The following is a 24023-nucleotide window of genomic DNA, read 5'->3' on the forward strand; positions in this document are numbered from 1 at the left end:
ATACCTATGCCTAACAGCCTCACTCCAGACACAATACAAGTAGATGAAGTGAGTGTATAATGGTGGTGTAAACTTTACATCAAATAGCGATACATCAGTAGCAGTATAGTACCAGTTAAAATGCAATATTAGCAGTGATCATCTGATAAAAATTAAAATAAAATAAGATAAGAGTTCACTGACCCTGATAGGTCATAAATGTCCGGGTACAACAGATTAAAGTCCCTCAGGTACTTGTTGCCGATTTAAAATAGCGGAATGGCGCTATATAGTAAAATTGCAATAGTCATAGGTGATAACTTGCTCCGTCACTGACCCAGCGGCGTCCCGCTTTCGGTCAGAAATAGATCCAGCAGTAGGACAATAGTTAGTTAAGGAACACTCTTACCAATGTTGGAGGGTTCTCAAAACTAGGAGAAACCTCTGCCGTCTATCGGAACTTACTCCCGGTTTTCTTATTCAGGCCTGAAACTTCTGCCCGGAAGGTTGTGATATCTCATTCGGATCCAAACAAGCAGGACCGCGTGCAGCAACCTAACTGCTAACAGGTGACCCATATCATCAACCGTGGGACTCACCCGACTGCAATAAGAAAACCGGGAGTAAGTTCCGATAGACGGCAGAGGTTTCTCCTAGGTTTGAGAACCCTCCAACATCGGTAAGAGTGTTCCTTAACTAACTATTGTCCTACTGCTGGATCTATTTCTGACCGAAAGCGGGACGCCGCTGGGTCAGTGACGGAGCAAGTTATCACCTATGACTATTGCAATTTTACTATATAGCGTCATTCCGCTATTTTAAATCGGCAACAAGTACCTGAGGGACTTTAATCTGTTGTACCCGGACATTTATGACCTATCAGGGTCAGTGAACTCTTATCTTATTTTATTTTAATTTTTATCAGATGATCACTGCTAATATTGCATTTTAACTGGTACTATACTGCTACTGATGTATCGCTATTTGATGTCAATTTTACACCACCATTATACACTCACTTCATCTACTTGTATTGTGTCTGGAGTGAAGCTGTTAGGCATAGGTATCTTATACCATCATCCATGAGTGACTAATCTCTGCTTCATTTCAACCACAAACATGCAGAACCTTTGCCTTGAGCGCTGCTGATAGCGTGGAAGTTATATAAGCCTATATTGTCGTACTGTATATTTTTTGTATCGTATTTGTCATTTTAACTATTTTTAACTACTACAATAAACATTGGTTACCAAGTATCTTAGGTGTGCCCAGTCATCTCCTTTATATTTCATTCTTTTCCAGCAGCGGGGTGACGCTGCAAGACTGAGAGCACCCTTTTTGGTGTGTCAACCACCCTGTGCATCCAACTAATATACTATAATTGATAGATAGATATATGTCAATCCTCTGCCAAACCATGTTAGTAGGCAGGGACTACTATAGATTCTGTTGTCATTTGCATCACAGAATATATCTTACAGCGATCCATTCTGTATCGCTTATTGTTGTCATTTATCAGTAGAGCTATAAAAAATACAATATTAGCCCGGTCGGTTTATTGGGTTGATTAGTTTTATTGCAGGGTGACTAGTAATTACTTAACCACAGCTGCATGTACGCTACTTTTAGGACCATTGTACATGAATGGACATGGATTATAGAGTCTGTGGGGTCTGCAGACACTCACCAGTACACCGTGCGTGATGACGCAGCCATTTTAGGAAAAATGTATTCGTTACCACGAAGCGTGAGGAAATTCGGCTTTGCAGCTAATCTAAATTTTCATAAACTTCTGATCGAATTCTGCTTCAGATGCTCTGATTCGCTCAACACTAGTAACAGCTTATCTACTCCTACCTTGTACAATGATTTCTGGACAGGTCACAAAGCATGCCTAAACTCTCCCATACAAGTCAATGAGTCCCCTCCAGTCTATTGTGTTGATGGCCCATGGTGGCTGCTGTAAAGCATCTAAATGATGTTAATTCGTTATTCTCATCTTGGCCTTTCATGGCTGAGATTTGAAACCACAATAAGAATCAGCCAGGTTAGGCGAAGTTACGGAAACGGTCGAGCAGCCTGCACTCCGCTGTTTTCTTAACTCCCAGTGATGGAGAGCTATGCAAGCAGCACAGCAAGCTATACTTCCATATCTCTGGAGTTACCAGAAGCAGCATGGCTCCCATTCAGAGGGAAATAGAGGAGTGCAGCTGGCTCGGGTGTTTCTGTAACTCTATGTCACAATGTAATATATGTCACAAGACTGCTGTGGCCAGTGATTTACTATTATATAATATGACTTTGGTAAATAGTGACAGTGCTTTGGGAATTGTGAAGGCTCCCAGGCCTGCTGAAATAAAGTTCCTATGAATCACTACCTGAATTGTTAAAAAGTATTTATCTTGTACAGCGAAGCCATAAAGGAAGAAAAAAATATGACCTCATTGTCCTTTTTTGGTGTTTTTGCTTCTCAACTAAATTGAATAATAAGTGATGATGGGTGTCAGAATATGGAGTTGCAAGGATTTATTTTATTTTTTTTTTCATTTATTTTTTTGGAGCTATAAAAGCATAGCAACAGCTATATAAAATTGGGATCACTGTAATTTTACTGAAGGCAGGGAGTAAAAATAAATAAATTCAAATTTTGAAAATGGTTGCATTAGGAAGAGGTTAATGTGATGTCTGTGACATCTAATCGAGTGTGTAAAATTGATATGCTCTGTACAGATATCGACCTACTTTTTGGGATTTACATCATTATTATTTCTGTCAATTTCTTTTTACCCAGGAAATACATTTTTCCCATCTCATCATTGCAACTGGGAGTGATGGTCCGTTCCCTGGGAAATTAAATAAAGCAACCACCAAGGAAAGGGCCATTCAATCATATGAAGATCTAGTAAAGCAGGTAAGTGATCATGCAGTAATATTCATTCTGCTCAAATTTGTCATGTGGTCAGGTGGTAATAACCAAAGCATAAAGACCCATCAGAAGATAAGATAGGTGGAGTCTGCGAGCTCCGACACACATTTTCTTTGCCCGTCTTGATTCCCCCGTGCCGCCAGAGGATGCGCAAAAATTTATGTAGAGGTACACGCCTCATAGATTTGGCACATTCTCCTGCTGGCTGTGCGACAGTCTAAAATATACGGCAGCCTCCTAGCTATTGTAGATTTCTGTCTTTCTTCATGCCAGAAAACTGCCGTGAATAAAGGTAAATGCCCCCGCCCTCACCACGCTTTTTTTCTCACCACTTCTAAAATGTCGCAGATTTTGCCACAAAAATAAGAATTCAGCAAATAAGAATTCAGTCAATAACACTGAACATTGATGCGATGACAGTCCAATATTCAAATGATACAGCCTGGGGGGGCGGGGGTAATCAAACAGGTTGAATATCAAACTCTTCACTTCTGTTGGTGTCTGGTAGCTGCCTAGGTCTCTCACTCCGTCATTATCTACCTTAAATGAACATGTATTGTATACCTTACTCCCTAGTAATTATTGAGTTCAGGTCTTTCAGCCATGCCCATTATAAACTGATGCATCAGGCCTGCGGCATACAATCTCTATGGATAAACAATGATGATAGTAGTCATTGAAGGTTGGCCGGTACAAAGTACAACACTTGACACGTAACATAAGCAAGGTTGCTACAGTCTTTAAAGAATGGGCAGCAAAGACTTCCATTTCCTGTAGCAGGGGTTGTCTCACTTCAGCAAATAGCATTTATTCTGTAGAGGAAGTTAATACAAGGCACTTACTAATGTATTGTTATTATCAATATTGCTTCCTTTGCTGGTTGGATTCATATTTCCATCACATTATACACTGCTCATTTCCATGGTTACGAACACACTGCAATCCAGGCAGGGTTGTCGTAACCTTGCACTCTGTAGGAAAAAATGCTGACCTTTCTGGTGGCCAGGAATGTGGGACCACACGTAGACTAGTGCTTTTTCCTATTGTGTGCAAGCATGGCCATCGCTGATGTATTGCAGGGTGGTCGTAACCATGGAAACGAGCAGTGTATAATGTGATAGAAAAATGAATCAAGCCAGGAAAGCAAGCAATATGGATAATAATTAGTGTTGAGCGAGCATGCTCGGCCGAACACAAGTTCGGCTCGATCATCGCTATGTTAGGCCGAACACTGCGCGTGCTCGAGCGCGATGCTAGAGTCAGTGTATTTAAATATAATTTAGCATCTATTTCTGAAAAGTTTCTGCCAGGATTTGAATTCTCAACGTTGTACATTAGAGGCAAGGACCTTATCCACTTAGCTATAAAGCTGAATGCTATACTGTGTCAGAAAAACTTCATAGTAGTTTCTGATGTAGTGAGTATTCCTATTCAGCAGAAGACTTATTTTATATTTCTGTGCAGGTTAACATGTAGCTCTATAGTGTAGTGGTTAACATCCTTGCCTCTAATGTACAAGTTTGGGAGTTCGAATCCCGGCAGAAACATTTCTGAAATAGAGATCAAATTTATATATTTTATATATTTTTTTAGTAATTGTAAAAAATTTATGGCACAAAATAAATGTGTAATTACTAAAAGAAAAAATATAAAATAAATATCTAAGAATACTGCGGCACGTCCATTAAAGTGACACAAAGTGACATGTGCTTTATTCACCAAAAATGCAACGTTTCGGTTCACTCCGTGGAACCTTTTTCAAGCAGTGCTTGAAAAAGGTTCCATGAAGTGAACCGAAACGTCGCATTTTTGGTGAATAAAGCTCGTCACTTTAATGGATGTGCCGCTGTATTCTTATTCTTATTGATGCATGGGTGGTAGGATCACCGCCCCAACCGCTGGCACTCCGTTCGTACTTTGGTCTGGTGGTGCTGCCCAGAAGTTTTTATTTTACTTTATATACAGTATATAGATATATACGGTAGATAAAATCCTACTTCTGATATACTGTATATGAATGCATAATATGTGGGAAACTATTACTGATGTTTTTAGCCATAATATATTTGCATATAATATGTTATATATTCTAAATATATAATAATATATGTAAATATATTATGGCTAAAAACTTATATCAATAGAATATTCCAAAAGGGGGGATTGCTTAAAAACAAAAAAACTAAAAAGTTTTATTGTTAAATATGCACTAAAAAGGGAAGGTGGAAATAGCACACTATATAACAGGGGAAGAAAACAGTGAGAGGGCCACACATTTTATGTGACCCCACACCACAACACTCTCTGAATTCAACCCCTGTAAAGGCAACTAAAAGGTGAACATAAATCCTATTGGATATGATACCATTAGGTAACAACAGTGTGACCCGCAGCACTCTAACACACATTCCCCATACACACAGCCCCCATATACAGCGCCCCCGTGCCATGTAACACAGGAGAGGGGGGGAGAACGAACAGAGAGTGTTGTGGTGTGGGGTGACATCAAATGTGTGGCCCTCTCACTGTTTTCTTCCCCTGTTATATAGTGTGCTTTTCCCCCCTTCCCTTTTTAGTGCATATTTAACAATAAAACTTTTTTGTTTTTAAGCAATCCCCCCTTTTGGAATATTCTATTGATATATTATAGGGTTGCGTACCTGCGAAAAATATTCTAAATTCACGATTACTAAAAACTTATTTATATAAATGTTTCTGCCGGGATTTGAATTCCCAATGTTGTACATTAGAGGCAAGGACCTTATCCACTCTGCTATAAAGCTGAATGCTAAACTGTGTCATAAAAACCTCCATAGTAGTTTCTGATTTAGTGAGTATTCCTATTCAGCAGAAGACTTATTTTATAGTTTTGTGTAGGTTAACATGTAGCTGTATAGTGTAGTGGTTAATGTCCTCGCCTCTAATGTACAAGGTTGTACAATATATAATGTTTTTAGCCATAATATATTTACATATATTATTATATATTTAGAATATATGATCTATTATAATATATGTAAATATACAGGGTGGGCCATTTATATGGATACACCTTAATAAAATGGGAATGGTTGGTGATATTAACTTCCTGTTTGTGGCACATTAGTATATGTGAGGGGGGAAACTTTTCAAGATGGGTGGTGACCATGGTGGCCATTTTGAAGTCGGCCATTTTGAATCCAACTTTTTTTTTTCAATGGGAAGAGGGTCATGTGACACATCAAACTTATTGAGAATTTCACAAGAAAAACAATGATGTGCTTGGTTTTAACGTAACCTTATTCTTTCATGAGTTATTTACAAGTTTCTGACCACTTATAAAATGTGTTCAATGTGCTGCCCATTGTGTTGGATTGTCAATGCAACCCTCTTCTCCCACTCTTCACACACACTGATAGCAACACCGCAGGAGAAATGCTAGCACAGGCTTCCAGTATCCGTAGTTTCAGGTGCTGCACATCTTGTATCTTCACAGCATAGACAATTCAGATGACCCCAAAGATAAAAGTCTAAGGGAGTCAGATCGGGAGACCTTGGGGGCCATTCAACTGGCCCACGACGACCAATCCACTTTCCAGGAAACTGTTCATCTAGGAATGCTCGGACCTGACACCCATAATGTGGTGGTGCACCATCACATTATGTATATATTTAATCTCTATTTCTGAAATGTTTTTGTCGGGATTCGAACTCCCAAGCTTGTACATTAGAGGCAAGGACATTAACCACTGCACTATACAGCTACATGTTAACCTGCATAGAAATATAAAATAAGTCTGCTGAATAGGAATACTCACTAATAGTGATGAGCGGCAGGGGCTATATTCGAATTCGCAATATTTCAATAAATATTTTGTAGAATATTCATAATATATTCGAGAATTCGAGATTATTTTATGAATGCGAAAAATCGCTAATGTAAAAATCACGTAATGAGAATTTGTAACGCGAAATACAGGCGTGGGTCACTTTGGCTACATTTTTCAAGCTGCTAGAAGTTTCATGAGTTTCTCCTGAGACTGGAGAAAATGGTTGGCACGGCAGAACATTACAATAGATTTATATGCAGATAGAGTCAAGTGCTCCAATATATTTGCGAATGCGCTAATCAGTGATTAGAATATTTTTAGCAACTTCACATTTTAGCAGGTCTGACTACAGATTACTGATTGATGCACTAAGTATTGTTGTGAACTTGACATTGCTTCCTTCTTATTGGCCCACAACCAAGAAGCAGAGAGGAATATTCGATATGACGAATATATAACACTGTATTCTAAATATTTGCGAATTCTCAAAGTGGCGATATTTGCGATAAAAATTTGCTATTTGAATATTCGCGCTCAACACTACTCACTAAATCAAAAACTACTATGAGGTTTTTCTGACAGTTTGGCATTCAGCTTTATAGCTGAGTGGATAAGGTCCTTGACTCTAATGTGCAATGTTGGGAGTTCAAATTCTGGCAGAAACTTTTCAGAAATTAGATTTAAATACACTGGGGTGTCCCCAAACACTGACTCCATATATAGATACAGCTACAGTCAGGTCCATAAATATTGGGACATCGACACAACTCTAACATTTTTGGCTCTATACACCACCACAATGGATTTGACATGAAACAAACAAGATGTGCTTTAACTGCAGACTGTCAGCTTTAATTTGAGGGTATTTATATCCAAATCATGTGAATGGTGTAGGAATTACAACAGTTTGCATATGTGCCTCCCACTTGTTAAGGAACCAAAAGTAAAGGGACAATTGGCTTCTCAGCTGTTCCATGGCCAGGTGTGTGTTATTCCCTCATTATCCCAATTACAATGAGCAGATAAAAGGTCCAGAGTTCATTTCAAGTGTGCATTTGCATTTGGAATCTGTTGCTGTCAACTATCAAGATGAGATCCAAATTGCTGTCACTATCAGTGAAGCAAGCCATCATCAGGCTGAAAAAACTAAACAAACCCATCAGAGAGATAGCAAAAACATTAGGCGTGGCCAAAACAACTGTTTGGAACATTCTTAAAAAGAAGGAACGCACCGGTGGGCTCAGCAACAACAAAAGACCCGGAAGACCACGGAAAACAACTGTGGTGGATGACTGAAGAATTCTTTCCCTGGTGAGGAAAACACCCTTCACAACAGTTGGCCAGATCAAGAACACTCTCCAGGGGGTAGGTGTATTTGTGCCAAAGTCAACAATCAAGAGAAGACTTCATCAGAGTGAATACAGAGGGTTCTGCACAAGATGTAAACCATTGGTGAGCCTCAAAAACAGGAAGCTAGATTAGAGTTGACAAACGACATCTAAAAAAGCCTTCACAGTTCTGGAACAACATCCTATGGACAAATGAGACCAAGATCAACTTGTACCAGAGTGATGGGAAGAGAAGAGTATGGAGAAGGAAAGGAATTGCTCATGATCCTAAGCATACCACCTCATCAGTGAAGCATGGTGGTGGTAGTGTCATGGCGTGGGCATGTATGGCTGCCAATGGAACTGGTTCTTTTGTATTTATTGATGATGTGACTGCTGACAAAAGCAGCAGGATTAATTTTGAAGTGTTTCAGGCAATATTATCTGCTGATATTCAGCCAAATACTTCAGAACTCATTGGACGGCGCTTCACAGTGCAGATGGACAATGACCCAAAGCATGCTGCAAAAGCAACCAAAGAGTTTTTTAAGGAAAAAAGTGGACTGTTATAAAATGGTCAAGCCAATCACCTGACCTGAATCTGATTGAGCATGCATTTCACTTGCTGAAGACAAAACTGAAGGGAAAATGCCCCAAGAACAAGCAGGAACTGAAGACAGTTGCAGTAGAGGCCTGGCAGAGCATCACCAGGGATGAAACCCAGTGTCTGGTGATGTCTATGCGTTCCAGACTTCAGGCTGTAATTGACTGAAAAGGATTTGCAACCAAGTATTAAGAAGTGAAAGTTTGATTTATGATTATTATTCTGTCCCATTACTTTTGGTCCCTTAACAAGTGGGAGGCACATATGCAAACTGTTGTAATTCCTACACCGTTTACCTGATTTGGATGTAAATACCCTCAAATTAAAGCTGACAGTCTGCAGTTAAAGCACACCCTGATCGTTTCATTTCAAATACATTGTGGCGGTGTTTAGAGCCAAAAATTTTAGAATTGTGTCGATGTCCCAATATTTATGGACCTGACTGTATATATGGAGTCAGAGCAGGGACTCCTAAGCCGAACTAGAGTCCGAACACCCTCCCCTATTCAGAGCAGGGGGTGCCTGGGGTTCTCCCATTAACTTCCATTGTGCTCGGTAGAACACCCGAGCATCGCAAAGTATTCTACTTGAGCACATGAGCACTTTGGTGCTTGCTTAACACTAATGATAATAAGTAAGTGTCTTGTATTAACTTTCTCTACATGTTAAATGCTATTTGCTGAAGTGAGACAACCCCCTTATTACCTACTCTCCAGTAATCAACCATGCTTTTGCTTAAAAAATTATTGGGTGGTTCTGAAACCTGATCCAAGAGTTTTTTCTTGTCTTTTTTTATTTTGTCTCTCCTTAAGGGCTCCTGAACACGAACATGTGCGCCCCGTGTCTGTATTGCAGCTCGTGCTTGTGCACTTTGTATCACAAATGCAGACCCATTGTCTTGAATGGGTCTGCAAACTGTAAGATACAGAGCAGTGTGGAGCATAGGCATGGAGCAGAAGCCAAGTGATTTTGGTTCGTGCCTCCGCACTGCAAAAAAATAGTGAATGGGTCCGCCTCCGCAAATGGCAGGCACACAGCCAGTGCCCGCGTATTGCGGACTGCTGTTTGTGGTCCACAGCACGGGCCACATATGTTTGTGTGTATGAGCCCCAACTGATGGTAGTGTGTTTTTGAAGTTCCTGGATTATGTTGGAGAAGATAGATCAACCCTTATCTAGGTCTTCTATGAGGTGAAGCTCCATGCTAACCACCAGCAGTAAAGATGTCTTTACAGGAGGTGGCCAGCACTCAGTTTTTATATATTTAGTAATAATCCAGTGGTGACATTGTGTGTACATTTTATTCTATGTTTTATTTTGGGTAATTTTTTAATGAAATAAATTAATTGTTTTTATACCTATATTGATACTGTCCTCTGCCTGGAACTGGCTGTAGAGGGCCGGTTCACAATATCCATTAAAGATGTCTTTACGTTAATGTTTTGCAAACTTGCAAATTTTGTCCAGAAAGTATGCTAGCAGTGTCCTGCAAACACACAAATTATGTATGTATGTTTAACAGATGATTTAGGGCATTTCTCCTGTTAACCCTACATATAATTTTTTAACATGCCATTTGGGATTTTCATGCCCCAATTTTAATAACTTGTATAAATCACCTGTGGGGTCAAAATGCTCACTGCACCCCTATATTAATTCCTTGAGGTGTAGTTTCCAAAGCGGGGCATTTTGGGGGTGTTTCTGGGGAAAATAGCTAATTTCTTCTGAAAGACCTCACTGCTTCTGTCAGTTTAAATATACAGAGGTTTGGTTTTTAGCTTGTAGTTTTACAATTAAAATCAGTTAAGGGCTTGTTACATCTACCAGGATGCAAATTTTTCCTTTTTGCCCTTGTTGCATAAAAATGTCCAAAATACTTTTTGTTTTTCTGCCTTCTGTTAAGCTTAACATTTCAAGATCTCTAGAACTCTGCCAGAAACTTTCTGGGACTCTGTCTTTACCAGGGGTGCTACTAGACTACAAAAACATTGGAGCAAAGGTCCACTGTGTTGAAAAGCAGTATACTGACCTTACCAATCGCCGGAAGGTCTCATGGTAACATTTTCCTGGTCCCGCAGTAGTCTATATTGGAATCAAGTAATGACATGTCATATCAGTCACAAGCTGCAGCAGTCTCAGTTTGTGTGACATGTCATTGCTGGAGGCACTGTCATATTCCACACAATTTAGCATAAATTTGGAAATTTTATGTAGCAAAAATCCATTATTTGTGAACCCACCACAGTTTGACGCAAGCTTTTAATTTAGTACTCACTTATATAGTGCTGACATACTCTGCAGCGCTTTGCAGACCTTGTCATCACCAGCAAATGTTCATGACTGATGAGAAGATGAAAAGAACATAGATCAACTGCACATTCTGTATAAAATAACACGATGACAAAAAAATTGTAATATAACTAATACTAAAGTGCTGGTACATAATACTGAACCATAAAGTGCTAGGGCAAGTCCATTAGTTAATTGTGCCCCCTTACGTGTCATGCCCACCCCTTAGAGAGGCCATTGGCAGGCTGCTATGCATATGTAGGGTAGGTTTAGCAATCTGCTCATGAATACAGATGTACTAATACGTTTTTTCCCATTTGTGGTCAGTATTTCAGACCTGTAACTGTAATATGCTCTCACGTAAATCCAAATGGAAGCATATTGAGCTGACATCCACTTTAAATGGGTTTTATATTGATGGTCTATCTTCAGGATAGGCCATCAATATGATTGGCGGGAATCCGACATCTTGCACCCCTGCTGATGATCTGTTTTGCAGTAGCTTGGGTGCTGGAAGTCAGTGCTGGAACCACACAGCTCTGCCCATTGTGTAGTGAACAGAGCTGGTAAACAGAGCACTGCTCCCATTGAAGTAAATTGAAGAAGTGAAGTAAATTGAAGAAGTGCTGCAGTTACTACTGTGTAGTGGACATACCTGTGTAGCTCTGGCATTGACTTCCGGCGCTGGAGCTACTGCAGAGCAGATGATTGACATGGGTGCAGGATGTCCGATCCAAACCGATGAGATATTAATAGCCTATCCTGAGGATAGGCCATCAATATTAATAACCTGAAAACTTTGTTAAAAATAATTTTAGGTTGTTTTCATTCATAGTTAATTTTTGCAAAAAGAAAACTTTTGGTGTCCGTATCAATAATGCTTGGTTCATTGATTGATTAGTGTCAGCTTTACATGGACCAGTTATTGGGAACAAACGTTCATATGAATGGTTGTTCCTGATAATTAGAGTTGAGCGAACACCTGGATGTTCGGGTTCGAGAAGTTCGGCCGAACTTCCCGGAAATGTTCGGGTTCGGAATCCGAACCCGACCCGAACTTCGTCCCGAACCCGAACCCCATTGAAGTCAATGGGGACCCGAACTTTTCGGCACTAAAAAGGCTGTAAAACAGCCCAGGAAAGAGCTAGAGGGCTGCAAAAGGCAGCAACATGTAGGTAAATCCCCTGCAAACAAATGTGGATAGGGAAATGAATTAAAATAAAAATAAAAAAAATAGAAAATTAACAATATCAATTGGACAGAGGTCCCATAGCAGAGAATCTGGCTTCACGTCAGCAGAGAATCAGTCTCTTCATGCCATAGCAGAGAATCAGTCTTCATGTCAGCGCAGAATCAGTCTTCATGTCATAGCAGAGAATCAGGCTTCACGTCACCCGCCACTGGAACAGGCCACTGTCACCTATTTAGGCCCCGGCACCCAGACAGAGGAGAGAGGTCCCGTAACAGAGAATCTGGCCTTATGTCAGCGCAGAATCAGTCTTCATGTCATAGCAGAGAATCAGGCTTCACGTCACCCACCACTGGAACAGGCCACTGTCACATATTTAGGCCCAGGCAGAGGAGAGAGGTCCCGTAACAGAGAATCTGGCCTTATGTCAGCACAGAATCAGTCTTCATGTCATAGCAGAGAATCAGGCTTCACGTCACCCACCACTGGAACAGGCCACTGTCACATATTTAGGCCCAGGCATCCAGGCAGAGGAGAGAGGTCCCGTAACAGAGAATCTGGCCTTATGTCAGCACAGAATCTGTCTTCATGTCATAGCAGAGAATCAGGCTTCACGTCACCCACCACTGGAACAGGCCACTGTCACACATTTAGGCCCCGGCACCCAGACAGAGGAGAGGTTCATTCAACTTTGGGTTGCCCCGCAATATAATGGTAAAATGAAAATAAAAATAGTATTGAATGAGGAAGTGCCCTGGAGTAGAATAATATATTGTTAAGGGGAGGTAGTTAATATCTAATCTGCACAAGGGATGGACAGGTCCTGTGGGATCCATGCCTGGTTCATTTTTATGAACGTCAGCTTGTCCACATTGGCTGTAGACAGGCGGCTGCGTTTGTCTGTAATGACGCCCCCTGCCGTGCTGAATACACGTTCAGACAAAACGCTGGCCGCCGGGCAGGCCAGCACCTCCAAGGCATAAAAGGCTAGCTCTGGCCACGTGGACAATTTGGAGACCCAGAAGTTGAATGGGGCCGAACCATCAGTCAGTACGTGGAGGGGTGTGCACAGGTACTGTTCCACCATGTTAGTGAAATGTTGCCTCCTGCTAACACGTTCCGTATCAGGTGGTGGTGCAGTTAGCTGTGGCGTGGTGACAAAACTTTTCCACATCTCTGCCATGCTAACCCTGCCCTCAGAGGAGCTGGCCGTGACACAGCTGCGTTGGCGACCTCTTGCTCCTCCTCTGCCTTCGCCTTGGGCTTCCACTGGTTCCCCTGTGACATTTGGGAATGCTCTCAGTAGCGCGTCTACCAACGTGCGCTTGTACTCGCACATCTTCCTATCACGCTCCAGTGTAGGAAGTAAGGTGGGCACATTGTCTTTGTACCGGGGATCCAGCAGGATGGCAACCCAGTAGTCCGCACACGTTAAAATGTGGGCAACTCTGCTGTCGTTGCGCAGGCACTGCAGCATGTAGTCGCTCATGTGTGCCAGGCTGCCCAGAGGTAAGGATAAGCTGTCCTCTGTGGGAGGCGTATCGTCATCGTCCTGTGTTTCCCCCCAGCCACGCACCAGTGATGGGCCCGAGCTGCTTTGGGTGCCACCCCGCTGTGAACATACTTCATCCTCATCCTCCTCCACCTCCTCCTCATCCTCGTCCTCCAGTAGTGGGCCCTGTCTGGCCACATTTGTACCTGGCCTCTGCTGTTGCAAAAAACCTCCCTCTGAGTCACTTCGAAGAGACTGGCCTGAAAGTGCTAAAAATGACCCCTCTTCCTCCTGGGCCACCTCCTCTTCCATCATCGCCCTAAGTGTTTTCTCAAGGAGACATAGAAGTGGTATTGTAACGCTGATAACGGCGTCATCGCCACTGGCAATGTTGGTGGAGTACTCGAAACAGGGCACACAGGTCTCGCATGGAGGCCCAGTCATTGGTGGTGAAGTGGTGCTGTTCCGCAGTGCGACTGACCCGTGCGTGCTGTAGCTGAAACTCCACTATGGCCTGCTGCTGCTCGCACAGTCTGTCCAGCATATGCAAGGTGGAGTTCCACCTGGTGGGCACGTCGCATATGAGGCGGTGAGCGGGAAGGCCGAAGTTACGCTGTAGCGCAGACAGGCGAGCAGCGGCAGGGTGTGAAAGCCGGAAGCGCGAACAGACGGCCCGCACTTTATGCAGCAGCTCTGACATGTCGGGGTAGTTGTGAATGAACTTCTGCACCACCAAATTCAGCACATGCGCCAGGCAAGGGATGTGCGTCAAACCGGCTAGTCCCAGAGCTGCAACGAGATTTCGCCCATTATCGCACACCACCAGGCCGGGCTTGAGGCTCACCGGCAGCAACCACTCGTCGGTCTGTTGTTCTATACCCCGCCACAACTCCTGTGCGGTGTGGGGCCTGTCCCCCAAACATATGAGTTTCAGAACGGCCTGCTGACGTTTACCCCGGGCTGAGCTGAAGTTGGTGGTGAAGGTGTGTGGCTGACTGGATGAGCAGGTGGAAGAAGAGGAGGAGGAAGCTGAGTAGGAGGAGGAGGAGACAGGAGGCAAAGAATGTTGCCCTGCGATCCTTGGCGGCGGAAGGACGTGTGCCAAACAGCTCTCCGCCTGGGGCCCAGCCGCCACTACATTTACCCAGTGTGCAGTTAGGGAGATATAGCGTCCCTGGCCGTGCTTACTGGTCCACGTATCTGTGGTTAGGTGGACCTTGCCACAGATGGCGTTACGCAGTGCACACTTGATTTTATCGGACACTTGGTTGTGCAGGGAAGGCACGGCTCTCTTGGAGAAGTAGTGCCGGCTGGGAACAACATACTGTGGGACAGCAAGCGACATGAGCTGTTTGAAGCTGTGTGTGTCCACCAGCCTAAATGACAGCATTTCATAGGCCAGTAGTTTAGAAATGCTGGCATTCAGGGCCAGGGATCGAGGGTGGCTAGGTGGGAATTTACGCTTTCTCTCAAATGTTTGTGAGATGGAGAGCTGAACGCTGCCGTGTGACATGGTTGAGATGCTTGGTGACGCAGGTGGTGGTGTTGGTGGTACATCCCATGTTTGCTGGGCGGCAGGTGCCAACGTTCCTCCAGAGGCGGAGGAAGAGGCCGAGGCGGCGGCAGCAGCAGAAGAGGTAGCAGGGGGAGCCTGAGTGACTTCCTTGTTTTTAAGGTGTTTACTCCACTGCAGTGCATGCAGGTGCCTGGTCATGCAGGTTGTGCTAAGGTTCAGAACGTTAATGCCTCGCTTCAGGCTCTGATGGCACAGCGTGCAAACCACTCGGGTCTTGTCGTCAGCACATTGTTTGAAGAAGTGCCATGCCAGGGAACTCCTTGAAGCTGCCTTTGGGGTGCTCGGTCCCAGATGGCGGCGGTCAGTAGCAGGCGGAGTCTCTTGGCGGCGGGTGTTCTGATTTTGCCCACTGCTCCCTCTTTTGCTACGCTGTTGGCTCGGTCTCACCACTGCCTCTTCCTCCGAACTCTGAAAGTCAGTGGCACGACCTTCATTCCATGTGGGGTCTAGGACCTCATCGTCCCCTGCATCGTCTTCCACCCAGTCTTGATCCCTGACCTCCTGTTCAGTCTGCACACTGCAGAAAGACACAGCAGTTGGCACCTGTGTTTCGTCATCATCAGAGACGTGCTGAGGTGGTATTCCCATGTCCTCATCATCAGGAAAAATAAGTGGTTGTGCGTTAGTGCATTCTATCTCTTCCACCCCTGGGGAAGGGCTAGGTGGATGCCCTTGGGAAACCCTGGCAGTAGAGTCTTCAAACAGCATAAGAGACTGCTGCATAACTTGAGGCTCAGACAGTTTCCCTGATATGCATGGGGGTGATGTGACAGACCGATGGGCTTAGTTTTCATGCGCCATCTGTGCGCTTTCTGCAGAAGACTGGGTGGGAGATAATGTGAACGTGCTGGATCCACTGTCGGCCACCCAATTGACTAATGCCTGTACCTGCTCAGGCCTTACCATCCTTAGAACGGCATTGGGCCCCACCAAATATCACTGTAAATTCTGCTGGCTACTGGGACCTGAGGTAGTTGGTTCACTAGGACGTGTGGCTGTGGCAGAACGGCCACGTCCTCTCCCAGCACCAGAGGGTCCACTAACACCACCACGACCATGTCCACGTCCGCGTCCCTTATTAGATGTTTTCCTCATTGTTCCCGTTCACCACAATTTTGAGAATGGCAAATTTGGGAATAGTTTTTCAACCCAGAACAAAAAATGTGCTTTTACGGTCACTACAAATAACTTGACCAGCTAAAACAGTACAGATTTGGGTGAATAGAAATGTGAGGCCTGTTTTTTTTTGCGCTGTGTGACAGGTATAGGTTTAATCACAGAATTAGACTTGTATCTGCACGGTAGCGTGTGTGTTAAATTTTTCTGAATGACACTATCAGCACCTTCAATGTAAGATATCCTTTTTGGGATAGATTTCAAGTAGGCCTCATATAGCAGAAACTAGTTATTTTGAGAATGGCAAATTTGGGAATAGTTTTTCAACCCAGAACAAAAAATGTGCTTTTACGGTCACTAGAAATAACTTGACCAGCTAAAACAGTACAGATTTGGTTGAATAGAAATATGAGGCCTGTTTTTTTTTTGCGCTGTGTGACAGGTATAGGTTTAATCACAGAATTAGACTTGTATCTGCACGGTAGCGTGTGTGTTAGGTTTTTCTGAATGACACTATCAGCAACTTCAATGTAAGATATCCTTTTTGGGATAGATTTCAAGTAGGCCTCATATAGCAGAAACTAGTTAAATAGAAAGTTGAATAGAAATGTCAGGTCTATTTTTTAGGCGCTGGGTGGCAGGCTCAACTTGCCCCTGATGTAGTATATGGCCAAAAAATAACCACACTATTGATGGTTAAATGCACTTGGGTGACACAGGCTCAGCCTGCACCAGATGTAGTATATGGCCAAAAAATAACCAGACTGTTGATGGTTAAATGCACTTCGGTGACACAGGCTCAGCCTGCAGCTGATGTAGTATATGGCCAAAAAATAACCAGACTGTTGATGGTTAAATGCACTTCGGTGACACAGGCTCAGCCTGCAGCTGATGTAGGATATAGCAAAAAATAACCACACTATTGATGGTTAAATACACTTGGTGATAGCTTGTGCTGGCGCACCACAAGACACAAAATGGCCGCCGATCACCCCAGAAAAAAGTGATCTAAAAACGCTCTGGGCAGCCTCAAAAAAGTGAGCAAGTCGATATTAGCACTTCAATGATCCACAGCTGCAGATCGATCACAGAATTAAGTCTTTTGGAGGAGTTAATCTGCCTAATCTCGCCCTAACGTCGCAGCTGCAACCTCTCCCTATGCTTGAATCAGCAGAGTGACGTGCAGCGCTACGTGACCCAAGCTTATATAGAGGCTGGGTCACATGCTGCACTGGCCAATCACAGCCATGCCAATAGTAGGCAAGGCTGTGATGGCCTCTTGGGGCAAGTAGTATGACGCTTGTTGATTGGCTGCTTTGCAGCCTTTCAAAAAGCGCCAAGAAAGCGCCGAACACCGAACCCGGACTTTTACGAAAATGTTCGGGTCCGTGTCACGGACACCCCAAAATTCGGTACGAACCCGAACTATACAGTTCGGGTTCGCTCATCCCTACTGATAATCAACCTAATTTAAGGGCCCTTTAACATTTTTGTAGGTGGCTGGACCTAAGTCATGCTGGTTTTTTAATCCTCTCAACCCACATATGGGGGCCATGGCGGGTGGAGAGCACAGGACAGATCACTACAGGATTACTGTATGCAATCTCCTTACCTCTCCCCGTCCTGTACATCCTGACTCCCAGCTGTGACCTGCAAAGGCAGGAGGGAAGGGTGGTGCAGTGTCTGAAGAGTGATGCTGCTGGGCAGGTGGAGGATTCACCAACCTCCATCTTTTTGTAAGCCACTATTTAGTGAGGGCAGTCAGGGGCACTACAGTAGAGAAGTTTTTCAAGTATAGAGCAGCTGTTGCAGTAACAGTCTGCTAGTCTTCTGAACATCAAACCCAGGGCTGGTGGCTATGGCCTCTATTCAGAGCAGAGAAAGTGGCTACTTGGTGCTTTGAAGCAATATCTGCAGGACAGGGTCCAACCAGAAGTAAATTGGGGCCCTATGGGCAAGTTGAACATTGGACCTACCAAAGTCCTACTCAGGGAACCTCTTGGCTGTTAGCTGGTGGCCTGAGACACTAAGAGCTTTGGGAGTCTGGACACTGCCTGTTTTGGAGCCTGATGTGGAGTGCACTGATGCTACTTCTAGTGATACTTTGGATTGTCTTGCATTGACGTAAGTCATAGTTATGTAAAAGCTAACATTTGCTAAAAATTACTTACAACTACAAGTCTTCTGAATACTAGAGAATAATTATTTTATCAGAACCATGGATTATGGCAACATGCACATCAAGTCCGGTTCACATATTTCAGTTTTTACAACTGTTCAGCGGATTATCAGCAACCAAGGCATTTGCATAGTCACTAGCACCTACCGATATTGCATCATGTATTACAGCTGTGGGTCAAAGCATGTATTCGGCTTTTTTGCTGTGACTTTACTACTTAGCAGCATCTTGCTGGCTCAGTGTCTATACAGTGTCAGTGTCTATACAGATTATGCTATCCTGATTTGCATTGCTTGCAATGTTCTCTTGCAAAAATTCCCCCCACAATACAGTGCAGCAGAGTACTTTACTCTGTAGGGCTCAGATTAGGTGTCTGTTTTTTAGATGTCTAATCAGATGAAGCATCCCCAATAGCTGATCACTGGGATGTCGGTGATGATAGTTGGGCCAGCTTCTGTTAACAAATATTTTAGCAATGTACAGTAAGGCCTCTTTCACACGGGCGTTGCGGGAAAAGGTGCGGGTGCGTTGCGGGAACATGCGTGATTTTTCCGCACGAGTGCAAAACATTGTAATGCGTTTTGCACTCGCGTGAGAAAAATCGCGCATGTTTGGTACCCAAACCCGAACTTCACAGAAGTTCAGGCTTGGGATCGGTGTTCTGTAGATTGTATTATTTTACCTTATAACATGGTTATTCTGAATACAGAATGCATAGTAAAATAGGGCTGGAGGGGTTAAAAAAATAAATAAATATTTAAACTCACCTTAATCCACTTGCTCGCGCAGCTTCATCTCTTCTGTCTTCTTTTTTTCTGTGTGCAGGAAAGGGACCTGTGGTGACGTCACTCCGGTCATCACATGGTCCATCACATGATCCATCACCATGGTAAAAGATCATGTTACGGACCATGTGATGACCAGAGTGACGTCACCACAGGTCCTTTTCCTGCACACAGCAAAAAAGACAAGAGATGCCGGCTGCGAGAGCAAGTGGATTAAGGTGAGTTTAATTATATTTTTTTTTAACCCCTCCAGCCCTATTTTACTATGCATTCTGTATTCAGAATGCTATAATTTTCCCTTATAACCATGTTATAAGGGAAAATAATAATGATCGGGTCCCCATCCCGATCGTCTCCTAGCAACCGTACGTGAAAATCGACCCGCATCCACACTTGCTTGCGGATGCTTGCGATTTTCACGCAACCCCATTCATTTCTATGGGGCCTGCGTTACGTGAAAAACACACAAAGAGGAGCATGCTGCGATTTTCACGCAACGCACAAGTGATGCGTGAAAATTACCGCTCGTGTGCACAGCCCCATAGAAATGAATGGGTCAGGATTCAGTGCGGGTGCAATGCGTTCAACTCGCGCATCGCATCCGCGCGGAATACTCGACCGTGTGAAAGGGGCCTAAATCTTTTCCATATATCTGAAGATTTTTTTTCTGCAGCAAGCACTTGGATTTCTGGAAGCCTAATTCAGATGAATGATGCCATGAATAAGACAAATCTGCTATCTGAATATACCCCATAATAGATATTGACTATACAGTTAGGCCCCTTTTACACGGGCGAGAATTCCGCGCGGGTGCAATGCGTGAGGTGAACGCATTGCACCCGCACTGAATCCGGACCTATTCACTTAAATTGGGCTGTGCAGATGAGCAGTGATTTTCACGCATCACTTGTGCATTGCGTGAAAATCGCAGCATGTTCTATATTCACGCAACGCAGGCTCCATAGAAATGAATGGGGCTGTGTGAAAATCGCAAGCATCTGCAAGTAAGTGCGGATGCGGTGTGATTTTTTTACCCATGGTTGCTAGGAGATGATAGGGATGAGCAACCCCGGACCCCATCAAAGTAAATTCACTGTATTATTTTCCATGTTAAAAGGGAAAATAATAGCATTCTTAATACAAAATGCTTACTAAAATGTTGATTGAGGGGTTAAAAAAATAAAATAAATAACTGACCTCCATCCACTTGTTCGTGTAGCTGGCATCGTCTTCTTTCTTCTTCTTTCAGGACCTGCAAAAGGACCTTTGATGACGTAATCCTTCTATCTTCATTCAGCAGGACCTGAGCTGACATCACCACGCTCACCTCGTGGTGAGAGTGATTACGTCATCAAAGGTCCTTTTGCAGGTCCTGAAAGAAGAAGAAGGAAGACGATGCCGGCTGCGCGAACAAGTGGATGGAGGTGAGTTATTTTTTATTTATTTTTTTAACCCCTCAATCGACATTTTAGTAAGCATTCTGTATTAAGAATGCTATTATTTTCCCTTATAACCATGTTATAAGGGAAAATAAAAAAATCTACAGAACACCTAACCCAAACCCAAACTTCAGTGAAGAAGTCTGGGTTCGGATCTGGGAACCACATTCAGTTTTTTAGCACGTGCGTGCAAAACGCATTGCACCCGCATGATAAAAACTGAACAACACAATCGCAGTCAAAACTGACTGAAATTGCGTGCACACTCGCGCGGGTTTCCCGCAATGCACGCGCGACGCATCCGGAGCAAATCCAGGACGCCCGTGTGAAAGAGGCCTTATCATAGTTTATCAGAACATTACATAAATTGTACAATTTTTTTCCCCCCTCCCAAGGTCCAAAAGGCTAAACATGTGGTGGTTGTTGGTGGAGGCTCAGCTGGAGTTGAAATGGCTGCAGAGGTGAAAACTGACTATCCTGAAAAAGAGGTAGAATATTGTAGTTTTTGTTTTCAATATTAACTTCTTCCTGTGCTACTAAAATATGTTTAACTAAAATAATTTATATATAGCAGTACAGACCAAAAGTTTGGACACACCTTCTCATTCAAAGAGTTTTCTTTATTTTCAGGACTATGAAAATTGTAGATTCACACTGAAGGCATCAAAACTATAAATTAACACATGTGGAATTAAATACATAACAAAAAAGTGTGAAACAACTGAAAATATGTCATATTCTAGGTTCTTCAAAGTAGCCACCTTTTGCTTTGATTACTGCTTTGCACACTCTTGGCATTCTCTTGATGAGCTTCAAGATGTAGTCCCCTGAAATGTTTTTCACTTCACAGGTGTGCCCTGTCAGGTTTAATAAGTAGGATTTCTTGCCTTATAAATGGGGTTGGGACCATCAGTGGCGTTGAGGAGAAGTCAGGTGGATACACAGCTGATAGTCCTACTGAATAGACTGTTAGAATTTGTATTATGGCAAGAAAAAAGCACCTAAGTAAAGAAAAACGAGTGGCCATCATTACTTTAAGAAATGAAGGTCAGTCAGTCAGCCGAAAAATTGGGAAAACTTTGAAAGTAAGGGCTATTTGACCATGAAGGAGAGTGATGGGGTGCTGCGCCAGATGACCTGGCCTCCACAGTCACCGGACCTGAACCCAATCGAGATGGTTTGGGGTGAGCTGGACCGCAGAGTGAAGGCAAAAGGGCCAACAAGTGCTAAGCATCTCTGGGAACTCCTTCAAGACTGTTGGAAGACCATTTCAGGGGATTACCTCTTGAAGCTCATCAAGAGAATGCCAAGAGTGTGCAATGCAGTAATCAAAGCAAAAGGTGGCTACTTTGAAGAACCTAGAATATGACATATTTTCAGTTGTTTCACACTTGTTTGTTATGTATATAATTCCACGTGTGTTAATTCATAGTTTTGATGCCTTCATAGTCAAGAAAATAAAAAAACTCTTTGAATGAGATGTGTCCAAACTTTTGGTCTGTATTGTGTGTGTGTATGTGTGTATATATGTATGTATGTATGTATATATATATATATATATATATATATATATATATATTATGGGTTCCAAATTATTATGCAGATATTTTCTCTGATTCTCCTAAATGGTTGTTTCAAATGACAGTCAGTGTAATTTTCAAGTCATCAACCGATGGAGTATAAATAACATTTTATTGAACAAACCTCCCAATGATAACAGTATTTTTTTTTTCAAAAATTGAAAAAATAAAAAAATGCACTGTTCCAAATTATTATGCACAATAGAGTTTCAAAACATTATTTTATAGGTTGTAAAGAACTGAAAGGGTCATTTCTTGAGTTTATACCATTAAGAGGTCACATTTACTGAAATCAAAAGCTATTTCAATCAAAAACATCTTAACAGGCCAAGTTACATGTTAACATAGGACCTCTTATTTGATATCACCTTCACAATTCTTGCATCCATTGAACTTCTGTATTATGGAGAGTTTCTGCTTGAATTTCTTTGTAGGATGTCAGAATAACCACAGCTGCTTTTTTGATGTGAACTGCCCCACCCTCATAGATCTTTTCCTTGAGGATACTCCAAAGGTTTTCAATAGGGTTGAGGTCAGGGGAGGATGGTGGCCACACCATGAGTTTCTCTCCTTTTATGCCCATAGCAGTCAATGAGGTAATATTTGCAGCATGAGATGGTGCATTGTCATGCATGAAGAAGAATTTGCTATGGAAGGCACGGTTCTTCCTTTTGTACCATGGAAGAAAGTGGTCAGTCAGAAACTCTATGGGGGAGATTTATCAAACTGGTGTAAAGTAGAACTGGCTTAGTTGCCCGTAGCAACCAATCAGATTTCATCTTTCATTTTCTAAAGGAGCTGTAAAAAATGAAAGGTGGAATCTGATTGGTTGCTATGGGCAACTAAGCCAGTTCTACTTTACACCAGTTTGATAAATATCCCCCTATATACTTTGCTGAGGTCATTTTCACATCTTCAGGGACCCTAAAGAGGCCTACCAGCTCTCTCTTCATGATTCCTGCCCAAAACATGACTCTGCTACCTCCTTGCTGAAGTCGCAGTCTTGTTGGGAAATGGTGGCTATTCACTACTCCATCCATCTGGACAATCTATCATCAGTAAATAAGACTGTTTGAAAATTAGTCTTCATGTATGTCTGGGCCCACTGCAACCATATATGCTTGTGAGCACTGGTTAGGGGTAGCTGAATAGTTACGTTTATGCACAACTGCAAGCCACTGGAGGATCCTACACCTTGAGGTTCACAGGACTCCAGAGACACCAGCAGCTTTAAATACCTGTTTGCTGCTTTGTAATGGCATTTTAGCAGCTGCTCTCTTAGGCCTTATGCACTTGGTCGTTGCCCGGCCGTGGCCGTATTGCGGCCTGCAAACAGCGGGTCTGCAATATGCAGGCCTGGCCATGTGCTCCCCGCATCATGGATGCGGACCCATTCACTTGAATGGGTCCGCAATCCGGATCTGCTGGGCGGAACGGAGGCATGGAACCCTACAGAAGCACTATGGAGTGCTTCCGTGGTGTTTCTGTCCGTGCCTCCACACTGCAAAAAAATGTAACATTGCGGTCCCCAATGCACGGAACGGCCGCACAACGACTGTGTGCATGAGGCCTTAATCCGATGAATTTGTCTGGCAGAAACCTCTCTGTGCTCTGAATCAGCCACAAATCTCTTCACAGTACAATGATCACACTTAAATTTTTGTGAAATAGCTAATGTTTTCATACCTCGTCCAAGGCATTGCACTATTTGACACTTTTTAGCAGCAGAGAGA

General features: G+C 43.1%; 1 protein-coding gene across 1 annotated transcript in view; it reads left to right on the plus strand.

Moving 5' to 3' along the window:
* The window catches only part of AIFM2 (apoptosis inducing factor mitochondria associated 2), a 111247-nt gene that overhangs the window by 70557 nt on the left and 16667 nt on the right, over nt 1-24023 (plus strand). Inside the window, exons 4-5 of the mRNA XM_040437642.1 lie at nt 2771-2890; nt 21106-21198. Of these exons, the coding sequence (XP_040293576.1) occupies nt 2771-2890; nt 21106-21198 (213 nt within the window). The remainder of the gene's footprint in view (nt 1-2770; nt 2891-21105; nt 21199-24023) is intronic.

Source organism: Bufo bufo, chromosome 6 (genome assembly GCF_905171765.1).
Source record: "Bufo bufo chromosome 6, aBufBuf1.1, whole genome shotgun sequence".
Classification (NCBI taxonomy): Eukaryota; Metazoa; Chordata; class Amphibia; order Anura; family Bufonidae; genus Bufo; species Bufo bufo.